Here is an 11,667-nt window from a genome sequence, read left to right as displayed (position 1 = left end):
GACCGCTATGAGACTTTTTCAACAAACCCAAAAGGAAGGAAGAAGAGAAAGAATGAAGGAGTAGGAAAAAAAAAAAAAAAATTCGAGCCATTCCGACTCTCCATTTTCGAGCTACCAATCGCTGCCGTTTGATTGAAAATTAACAATTTCTTCGTAACATTTTCTTTTGCCAGGCTTTTGTTTTTTATTTTTTTTATTTTATTTCATTTTTTTTTAACAATTTTTTTCAAAAAGTTCTATGGGTAGTTTCATCATTTGACGAGTTTCTTTGATTATAAGGAGGCTCAAACACATACCCTGAAATCAACTTACCAAACATTCCCAATTAAAATCCAATATCGTAAAATCACGACCAACTCATCCATTCTATTTGAAAAATCATCAACAATTACATAAACAATACAAAACCTGTGATGCAATAAAGAAAATTAAGATCGGTAAATCAATCAAATTGGATAATGAATTCCAGATCTCAAACTTCAATTTGAAGAAGCCTGGGGCTCTCGTAAATACTAAATCAGGATTGGTCTTTGCTTTTGGTTTTGCTTTCGCTTTCAGAGACTAATTTGTTATAATCTTCGAGCTCTTCGTAATACACATCCCACACGCATCGGACGCATCCGCTGCCGCAACAGTCCCCCGGCAACGGCTTCTCCGGCTGCGGCGGCAATTTCTCCGGCCGCTCCTCCGCCTCCTCTTTGTTCTTGTTGATGTTCAAAGCCGATAAATCGTCGCCTAATCGGCTGTTCTGGTCTGATTCATCAGCCATCGATCTCGCCGTTGATGCGGTGTGGTCAACGCAAAAGAGCTTCGGACGATGGAGATGGATGATGATGATTCTGTTGGCGGCGATTCTTCTGAGAGTCAGATCTCTCATGGCCAATTTAGAGTCGTTTCGGTTTCGGACATTTTGAATTGAGATGGACACCGGTACCAGACCAATATATTGATGATACGAGGTCGTTTCCATAGCCCAATTCGCATGCAAAAATGAAATGGTCACTTTTTCCAATTCACGGCAAATTGTTATTATTATTATTTTGTGACGGCGCACATGCATTTTGACTCGTCTAATTCTAACACATTTCTACTTTCTCATCTTTTTGTGGTCCAAATTTGATTTTTATTTTTATTTTATATTTTTGGTTTCTCGTGCGTGTCTGGGCCAGCCTAACATATAATTCGACTAAATGCATTTGAATTCTTATTGAAAATTTTGGAGACACAAATTTGTGCACGTAATCTTGAATGGAAGAAATAAAATTACGGTAAATTATAAATAAATTCTCGTTGTTTAAAGTATCGATTATTCCTTATAATTTGAAAACTTATAAATATCTCATTGTCAAGCTTTTTTATTTAACAGAATTAATTAAAAAAATAAAATTCATAATTGTTCTCCTATATAATAATAAAATTACTTAAATTATTAATTAAAACATATTTATAATATTATTAAAAACTGTTAATTGACTTCATGATTTATTTATAAAATGAGCGATTTGTTATAAAATTAGAAACCTCATAGATGAAATGTAATTTTCAAAATCACAGAAAACGATTCATATTTCAATCAAATCTCAAGAGTATATTTATAACTTATCCCAAAAATTATTATCATGTACCTCATTATACAAGAAATCACTCTGTAAGAGGGGCTAATTTGAGCCCACTAAATTATTTAGGCCCAATAGCCCAAGATTAGTGGGCCCGAATTTATCGCAAGTCCAAGAATCGGTGGGCCCAGATTTATCGCCATCAAACGGATTGAATCGCTGTAAGCCTCGAAAGGGTTCGGGTCCACGAACCTAGAGACTTACTCAGGCCCGGAACTCGAAAGGGTATTAGGCAAGCCTAGAGATCCGAGGCACTCGGACTCGAAAGGGTTCGGATCCACGAACCTAGAGGTCCGAAATACTTGGCTTCGAACGGATTCAGACGCAATCTAGAAGTCGCTCCGTTAATGAGTCCCAGAACACTTGCGGGCTCGGAGCTTTCCGGGATCTACGCACCAGAACCATGGGCGTAATGGAGTTCGAACAAAGGACCCGATCCCGAGGACGGTGAGTGGAGACAAATTCACTCTTCGGTTAAACTAGCCTATACCCGGGTCGAGGTGGCACGATCCCGGGGGGTCCATGAGACTCGGCAATATTTTGCGGCAGGACGTCCTCTGGGACTACCCCTGACCCTTTGGGATGATTGGGGATCATTGGTTAGGTGTGGCTAAGAAGAAGGGTTCGCCGAGGGATTGATCTCCTCTTCGGGGTTTTCTCATCTTCGGAGAAGTCACCTCCTCGGAGAGGTCACCTCCTCGGACAAGGTGGTTAGAGAGAATATCCCCCATGTGCCTTGCACATGGGCTCCATCCTACATCATGAGGTGCCTATAAATAGCACCCACCCATAGCTTTACAAGGGATGGATTTTTGGAGATTTTTAACTCTTGGGAAAGAACTAATTTCCCTTCTCCATTATCAACCTTGAGAGTGAAAGTGGGAGATCAATGGGAGAGCCTTGCCATTATTCTATTCTCTAGCCATTTTGCCTTCTTCTTCACCCAATCTCTTATCTCCATCATCTCCTTTGTTGTCGTGTTCCTAAGTTGAGATTATTGAAGAATCTAAGCCTCTCATCATATTCTAGAGAATTCGAAATTGTTCTTCAAGGATCTTCGAAGATCTTCGAATTTTCCAACTCCTTTCTTGAACCCTCTCCTACATTTTGGCGACTCCGCTGGGGAGCCGGATTGGTTAATGGTCTCAACGAGATCTGGAATGCACACAACTCCAACAAGGATGGCGGGAGAAGATGAAGTTCACCAACAAGGATCCTCTAATGGTGGTGATGACAGAACCATGACTCCAGATCAACCACTTTTGCTTGAAGCCATTCAAGGACTTCAGAATACTCAGCAAGAGATTCTTACCACTCTTCAGAATCTCACTCACACCATGTTGGTAATGAGTTCTAACTTTGCACCGGCGCCAAACGGGAATCAAACTGGTGGTGGAGTTATTCTCGCCGGAGCGCAAAATCAAATCCAAGGAGAAGTAGGCCCCAATCAGCCTATGGCTCATGGCAACACGGCCACAGTAACACATGCTCAAACCACAGTAGGCGGCGGCAGTTTGCCCATACCCGGGCTCCATGGCGTGCCAAGCCAAGATCCAATGGTGACTAGGGGAGTTTCTAGTGTAATGAATGGTGCTCCGGCGACTGTTGGTGTCCAGGAAAACATAAGGAGCGTGATGGCGCAAAAGGGAGCTCTGCCCGTACCTAATCTTGTCACGCCACCAGTAAATGTTACCCAGGCACCAAGCGGGCCTCCTTTGGTGCCGACAACAAATCTGCAAGCACAACCCGGTATAGCGGCGCCGTACGGTGGACTTTACGGGCCTCAATTCAATATCCCATCACCAACTGGCTTGTCTATAGGCACTGATGGCCAGTATCGTCAAATGTCCTCACCAATGATGAATTCGCAGCACCAGAATGGCCAAGACGCCCCTAGCTCAGTCTTCGGGTACATAAGCCAAGTCCCGGGAATACCACCATCAAACTCTCTCCCTCAACAGTTTCTCACTCTCGCCGATGTGCAGGCCATGTTCGATCTCGAACGGGGCAAGAGGACCTTACCCTCTTTGCCTGATCCAGACGTCAAGCCGCCTTACCCTATTGAGATGCTGAGCTATCCATACCCTGAGGGGTATACAGTGCCGAAGTTCATCAAGTTCGACGGCAAACAAGGAAATGCCCGAGAACATGTTGTGCGGTTCATCGAGACTCTAGGTATTCATGGTTCAAACCACGTCCTCCGACTGAGAGAATTCTCTAAGTCCCTCACCGACCGAGCATATAGTTGGTATGTTAATTTGGCCCCAAACTCTGTCCGAAGTTGGAAGGAAATGGTTAACAAATTCCACTCCAAGTTCTTTCAAGTGGCGGAGAAGGTGACCACACTTACATTGTGTAAAGAGAAGCAACAAGAAAGTGAAGACATCCTTGACTACGTCAAAAGGTTTCAGGACAAGGCCGTGGATTGTCATGAAGCAGTTGAGGAGAGTTATCTGGTTCAAATTTGTCTAGAAGGGGCATTGTGCAGGTACAAAATGTTTCTAGTTAACCACAAGCTACCCACCTTTTCGGCATTAATAGAAGCAGCTCGAAACATTAGCATCCCTCAGGCTCAGGAGTCCGGATTTAAAGCCAGTTACAAAACTAGTTTCAAGTCATCTCGTGGACCTATCGTTGCTGCTGCCTCTGCCCCGGATACCCGAAATTCACAAGAAGGAGGTCATAGGGGCCAGAAAAGAAAGCAATATAATGGTGAAAAGGGGAATGTTTCTTATCCATGTGGAATCGAAGAAGTGAAAGCTCTAGTTAAGGAATGGGTGGCTGACGGAGAGCTAAAATTGCCTTATGTTGAAGAAATGCCATCAAAAAAGGACCGTGAGAGCCCTGAATTTTGTGTCTACCATCGTACATTGAAACATCCGACAGAGAAGTGTTGGACTCTCAGGAAAATCTTCAGAGATAAAGTCGAGGCAGACGAATTGAGGTTCAAAAAGCGAGGGACTCAAGACATCCGAGAACAACCATATCCTCAACACCGAGACAAGGGCAAGAATGTTGCTATGATAGCTTATGAAGGCCCAATGATCGAGGCTATCGCTAATCTCGATGACGATGACTGTTATCTGGACGACATCCTCGAGCTAGAGGGTGAGCAAGTTTACTATGGAAGTGCTCTCGATCCAGAGGGCAGAACATTTATGACTCATGGCGAAAATCCCTTTGATCCAGAAGGAGGAGAAGAATACTATGGAAGAGGAGGACACCATGTTTATGTGGCATCTTATTTTGAGGAGACCGAGGAGATGGTTAACTACGAGCCTCCAAGAGTGGAAAAAGATCCGGATCACTATGCCAAAACCCTGCAAGACTGTGTAAAGTTCAAGCAGTTCTTTGACCAGCTTGGACTTTCCAGGGAGGCAAGAACGGAAATCACCAAGTCTATCATTAATATAGCCGAGGCACACCATGAGGAATGCATGTCGACTGAGGGGTCTATCCCGAGGAAGGCAAAAGAGCAATCTAGTGCCATTACTTTCTCCGAGGCTGATCGAAAGTATCCTTTTTCTCACAATCGCCCGCTTTATGTGACTGTTTTTATTAACGGGGTTGAGTTCAAAAGGGCCTTTCTAGATAGTGGAGCCTCTATCAACATTATGACTCGCGCTACTCTAGAAAAAGCCAGAATCTCTGAAGAATGCATTGTGAAGCAGCCGATAGTCATCACTGGCTTCGGTGGAGAAAGGAGAGTTACTATCGGATGCGTAACAGTTGATTTAGCCGTTGGAGAGATTCGCTCGGCCACCAAGTTCCATATTATCGATTCTGAGGCAAATTATCACATCATTCTAGGGAGGACCTGGATGCATAGATATGGGGCTGTACCATCAAGTTATCATCAGTGTGTTAAGGCTAAATGGGGAAAGAAGACGGTGACAATTCAGGCTACAGAAAGGCCGTTCGAGATCCATGAAGCTCATTATTCTGATGCCATCTACTTCACCGAACTGGCTGTCGAAGAAGTTCCCACCACCTCTAAGCCTCGAGGGGTCAAAATTCCTCGTTGGGAGGATATCAAAGATGACAAGGAGCCGATGACAGAATCAAGTAAGCGGGCGATGTCTAGACCAGAAAGTCCGCCTATTCCTCGGAAGGTGATGAAAGTTCGAGAAGGAGGCAAGATGGTGTATTATTTATGAAGGTGCGGGGAGTCGGTTTCTTCAGTCACCGACTCCGAGTCAAAAGAAGAGCCTCCTGACGATGATATAGTAATAAAGCCTGAAGTGGCTCCAGAATGTATGCAAGATGGGCCGAAGCCTCAGCCTGAACAACTTATCGAAATAGATCTGAGTGATGGACAAGATGCACCGAGGCCGGTATTCGTAAGTTCGAGCCTTAGCCCAGAAAAGCGGGAACAGTTGTTAAAGTTGATAAGCCGATACTCAGATGTGTTTGCTTGGTCATATAAGGAAATGCCCGGACTAGATCCTGACCTAGTCTCCCACTATCTTGATGTGTTCCCAAACTCCAAGCCAATTAAGCAAGCTGCTCGAAAATATCATCCAGATCTCGAAGAGAAGATTAAGGAGGAGATTGAAAAACTTCAACAGGCTGGTTTCATCCGGCCAATACAGTACCCCACGTGGTTAGCAAACATCGTGCCAGTAAAGAAGAAGAATGGCCAAATCAGAGTATGTGTAGACTTTCGAGATTTGAACAAATCTTGCCCGAATGATGAATTCCCTCTTCCTCACATCGACACCCTCGTGGATACTACCTCGGGACACCAGATGTTCTCATTCATGGATGGATTCAGTGGATACAATCAGATTAAGATGGCTGAAGAGGACGCAGAAAAGACTGCTTTTAGAACACCTCTCGGAAACTTCTTCTATACAGTCATGCCTTTCGGACTCAAGAATGCCGGTGCAACTTACCAAAGGGCTATGACTGCAATCTTTCATGACATGATCCATCATGAGATGGAAGATTATGTTGATGATCTAGTGGTGAAATCCAAGAAAGAAGAAGACCATCTCCGAGACCTTGAGAAGGTATTCAAGAGGTGCCAGAAATTCAAAATGAGGATGAATCCTCTCAAATGTGCTTTCGGGGTGACGGCCGGGAAGTTCCTTGGGTTTCTTGTACATAGGCATGGTATCGAGGCAGATGAAGACAAGGTCAAATCTATCAGAGCAATGCCTCCCCCGCATTCTCAGAAGGAGTTAAAGAAGTTCCTCGGGAAGGTGTCTTATATTCGGAGGTTTATCCCAGCATTGGCAGAGATCTCTGCACCTTTCGGCTCTTTGTTAAAAGGAGATGCCAAGTTCGAGTGGAACCAAGAGCACCAAAAGGCCTTTGAGAGAATCAAGGCGGCCTTGACCTCGCCTCAGACCATGATAGCCCCGCAGCCCGGGGTGCCTCTAATGTTGTACCTAACTTCAACCCCCAAGTCCATAGGGGCATTATTGGTCCAAGATGTAGATGGAGTAGAACGCCCGGTGTATTACATCAGTCGGAAGATTCGAGGAGCAGAAGTCCGATATACTCCAGTAGAGAGACATTGTTTAGCTTTGGTATTCACTGCCCAAAAGCTCAGACATTACTTCCTAGCACATCAGATTCAGATTGTTACTAAAAGTGATCCAATCCGATACCTCCTCAGCAAGCCTGCTCTAACCGGGAAGGTGGCAAGATGGTTGTTAGCATTGGGTGAATTCGAGATCACATGTGTAGCCCCCAAGGCGATCAAAAGCCAAGCCTTAGCTGATCTCCTTGCCCAATTTCCAAGTGGTGACTATGAACCAGTGAATGAAGAATTAAGAGGAGAGGTGCACGCAGCTATGGCTTCCGAGGAAAGCTTCTGGACATTGAGCTTTGACGGAGCAGCAGCCGGAGGGAAGGGAGGAACCGGGATAGTCCTTACAAGCAAAAGTGGGGAAAAGTTATATTTGTCTTATAAACTGGATTTCCATTGTTCGAATAACGAAGCCGAGTATGAGGCTCTTATTTTAGGCTTGATAGCAGCTGAGAAGCACAGTATCAAGAAGATTCGGATCCGGGGGGACTCAAAGCTGATAGTGAAGCAAGTTTCAGGGCAGTTCGTCTTAAAGGAGCCTGCCTTGGCCACATATCGAACAACAGTCCAAAGGCTTCTTGACAAATTTCAGAAGGTCGAAATAGAGCATGTGCCTCGCTCCGACAACAAGTTTTCAGATGCCCTCGCAACATTAGGGGCAAGAGTTGACATTCCAGAGGAAGAGGCAACAATTGTTATCAAGAAGAGAACAGAACCTTCAATAATACCCGAAGACAAAGGCCTTCCGGAGGACTGGAGAGGAGAAGTCCTCGAGCAACTCAGAAGCAAAGTTGGAAAACTGACTATGGCCAAGCTTGCCCAATTCACAATTATTCAAGGTGAACTTTACTTCCGAGGAGGTACCGGATTCCTAGCCCGGTGTATTGGCCAACAAGAAGCAAGCTTCCGACTACAACAGATCCATGAAAAGTCTTGCGGGGATGGGGATATCAGTCTGTATAGAAGAATCCAAAGACAAGGTTATTATTGGCCCGAGATGGAGAAGGACTCAAATCAATTACAGAGGGAATGCCCCAAGTGTCAGTCATACATCCGGGAGGATGAGAGTTGCTTTGAAATTGATACCCCTGACTGGAGGCAAGTCTACATTGACTATCTCAAAGAGGGAACACTACCTGAGAACCCGAGGGACATTGCACACCTCAAGAGGAGAGCGAGGCGGTACTTTCTTGATCAGGACAAGCTGTATAGAAGAAGTATTGAGGGCACTCCCCTGAGATGTCTCTCCAAGGAGGAGTCAGATCTAGTCCTCGGAAGAGCCCACGAGATTGAACATCAAGGAGGGGCTCGGCTGTTCGAGCAACTTATACACCTTGGGTATTACTGGCCGACCATGGAGTCAGATGCATCCCATCACGTGAAGAGGTGCCAGACTTGTCAGAAACACGGAAATTTGATCCATGCTCCAGCTGTAGACCTGCATAGTATCCGAACGCCATGGCCGTTCCATACCTGGGCTTTTGATCTGATAGGGCCCATCTCCACATCTTCTAAGGGGTACAAGTGGATTCTCGCAGCCACAGAATTGAGTACAAAGTGGGTCGAAGCAATTCCTCTGAAGAACGCTACGGGGCCTGCAGTTGCGTACTTCATCAAGGAGAATATCATTTGCCGATTTGGAGTACCAAACACCATCCTCTCGGATAACGGCACTCCCTTCATAAACAAATATGTGAAGAGCCTCCTGGAGACTTACCAAGTGAAGCATCAAAAATCCACACCCTACTATCCAAAAGGGAACGGGCAGGCGGAAGCCACAAACAAGACACTGATAAGGATTCTGAGCAAGATGATGGATGAGTTTGGGGGGACTTGGTCCGAACAGTTGATAGTAGCCCTATGGGCGTATCGCACTTCGAAGAGAAAGCCAACTCAAGCAACTCCTTACTCCCTTGTGTATGGGTCCGAGGCAGTGTTACCTATAGAGTTGGAAACGCCATCTGCTCGAATGGCTCTCGCCTCGGGGATGGTATTGGAGCCTCGAACCACCAGATTGGAAGCATTAGAGGAAAAGCATGACAGAGCTGTAAAAGTCATGGAAAGGTATCATGAGTCCATCGCCCGAGCCTATAACCAGACTGTGGTACCAAGGAAGTTTGAAGAAGGTGATCTAGTATGGAAGATTGTAGACCCAATCATGCGAGGACAGCCTTTACCCAAGTTTTCTCCAAAATGGGAAGGGCCCTACAAGGTGGTTCAGGCAAGCTCAAGCGGGTACTACAAACTTGTAAGGGTTGAAGACGGCTTCCGAACTGGCCCGCTCAATGCAAAGTTTATCAAGCATTACTACCCATAGTTGGACTCATCTATGTTGAAATTCATTTTCACTTTCTTACTTTGTCTAAAGGTTGTATTTCCCTTACGTTATGAAGAAGCTGGTTTTCTCTATGGTGTATGTTTTATCCCATCACTTACAGTGAATCTATTATGCTTTTGTCAAGAAAGTTGAAGAACTAATGAGAATATTTCAGCTTTTATAAACATGTGCATATGATTGTTCTATCATTCGAAATAAATATTTTATCAAGTAGAATGAGAAAACAATGCGAAAATATCCAAACAACAAAAATTTTGTTATTTCATTGCATTGTCCTAGATAAAACATTTTTATCGAAAGGGGCAAGAAAGTAATGATAAAAAAAAAACTCAATCTTTCCTAAAGACACCCTCGAAGAAGCTGCCCGTCATATCTACATCTGGAGGACAAACAGTAGAGTGTGCCTCTAAAGTCTCCAAGGCCCGAGCATAACCCGACTCAAGTTCACGAAGAGTTGCCTTTATCTCATCTATAGAGGTGCGATAAGAGGCAAGCACAGACATAAGTTCCAGTTGATGACTGGCGTTCGAAGCTATATCCAGGCGCTTCCGAAGCCATGATAAGTCCACTTGGTGACGCTCCATGTCAGAGATCCCCTGATACGCCGTCTCGACTACTTTCCCATTAAGGTCACACAACCGTTGCCTGTCCAAGCTATATAAGATAGTGGCAAAAGACTCGAGAAGAGCAGTCTGAATGAGTGGACACTGGCAAGCAAATGAAGCAAAGGTCTCCGGGTAACTTGAATGCACAAGCTGTAGAACTGAAGCAAACTCAGGAGCTACCCAATAATGGAGAAATGATACTTTGCCAGAAGCTGAAGGAGGAATTGGGGCCGGAAAGATGCTAGTCTCAGGAATCTCCCCAATGTCTATCGGGTTAGATGAACCACCCGGAGGGGTAACTCCCGGCAGAGGTCCCGAGCCTGAGAATGCCGAACGATAAGGGGAAAGACCAAAAGCATCACTATCAATGTGGAAATCACTAAGATTCAGATCCAAAATATTCGAAGGCACTGGCGATGAAGAACCTCTGGCAGTCGTCTCAAAGGCAGGTGTCCCTCCTTGAGAAGGAGAACCGTGAGGAGTTACAAAGAGAGTCGGAGTAGAGCCCGAGGCAGGTGAAGGCAGGACCCCGGTAGCAGCTAACACTGGAGCAGAGTCCGAGGCAGGTGAAGGCAGGACCCCGGTAGTAGCTAACACTGGAGCAGAGTCTGAGGTAGGTGAAGGCAAGAACCCGTTAGCAGCTAACACTGAAGAAAAGATAAGAAGGCCTTATTAGAGGTAGGGGACATGAAAGTCATTTATGTAAAGATTTCTTACAGATATAAGTAAATGACAAACTTCAGAAAGAAAGATTACCAGAGGGAGAATCAATATGCAAAGCCGGAGCAACTGAAGGACTCCTAGCATCAGCAAGGTCACTTGGCCGTATAGAGAGCACCTGATCGATCTCAATGTCTGACAAAGCCTGAACAGTAGCAGTCATCCCTGAAGAAGGAAGGAGGGCCGGAGGATGAGAATCACCATAAGTGCCAGAGCGAGTCTCAGAGATTTCTAGCACATCCACCTCCACACCATTCCCAGAGGCGCACCTCGTCTCTACATTGCTTCTAGAAGCATGGCCTACGGCATCAATTTCTGTGGCATCAGTCCCTCCAGTAATCTCAACATCAGAACGGTGAGCCCCAATAACCTCGTCACCAAGATAGCGCTCCTCCTCAGCTACGGTAGGGCGGTGACGACGCATACGTGGAACAAGGTCACAAAAATGGTCGGAGGACTCAGCCTCATCATCGTCATCATCTATAACTGCTATACGAGAGGTGCGCATCTTCACAAGTCTTGCAGACAAAGGGAGGGTGTCGTCCAAGTCTGAGTCCGGCCTGGGGGAGGCAGCATGGCCAGGAGCCACGGTACTAAGAACGTCAACAACCGCAGGATCCTACACAACATGGGCAAATAAAAGTTTTCATTTTTAGAAGGTATAGTCGCAAAAAGGAAAGTAGGTTCAAATCAAAAATTTCGGGTACCTCATGAAGCCTTTTGGAAAGGCGAGGAGCGGAAGGACTGGCATCAGAAGTCCTCTTATGAGCCATCTTTTTAAGGCGGGTCGTCCGAGGACCAGAGGCCTTATTCAAAGGGACTGGCTCCGGAGAAGTAATTGCCAAGCTAGAA

General features: G+C 45.4%; 1 protein-coding gene across 1 annotated transcript; it reads right to left on the bottom strand.

The window, feature by feature from the left end:
* Positions 1 to 794: 794 nt before the first annotated feature.
* On the bottom strand, positions 795 to 11,379 carry LOC145822239 (uncharacterized). The gene is made up of 3 exons (XM_082918854.1): positions 10,852 to 11,379; positions 10,276 to 10,640; positions 795 to 857 (listed from the first exon to the last, which is right to left on the bottom strand). The coding sequence occupies exons 1-3, from the start codon at positions 11,321 to 11,323 to the stop codon at positions 795 to 797; spliced, it is 900 nt and encodes a 299-aa protein (XP_082774980.1). The 5' UTR covers positions 11,324 to 11,379.
* Positions 11,380 to 11,667: the final 288 nt, after the last annotated feature.

The sequence above is a fragment of the Camellia sinensis genome, chromosome 1 (genome assembly GCF_055761805.1).
Source record: "Camellia sinensis isolate YWXY chromosome 1, ASM5576180v1, whole genome shotgun sequence".
NCBI lineage: Eukaryota > Viridiplantae > Streptophyta > Magnoliopsida > Ericales > Theaceae > Camellia > Camellia sinensis.
Note: the sequence above shows the minus strand (reverse complement) of the source record. Positions and strands in the feature narration are given on the sequence as shown.

What these genes read in the sequence shown, in the direction of transcription:
- LOC145822239 (XM_082918854.1), bottom strand. Translation starts at nt 11,323, where the DNA reads ATGCGCACCTCTCGTATAGCAGTTATAGATGATGACGATGATGAGGCT. An exon ending in GCATATTGATTCTCCCTCTG is followed by an intron (nt 10,641 to 10,851) that starts GTAATCTTTCTT and finishes ACTCTGCTCCAG; the next exon opens with TGTTAGCTGCTACCGGGGTC. An exon ending in TATCATTTCTCCATTATTGG is followed by an intron (nt 858 to 10,275) that starts GTAGCTCCTGAG and finishes TCTGACTCTCAG; the next exon opens with AAGAATCGCCGCCAACAGAA.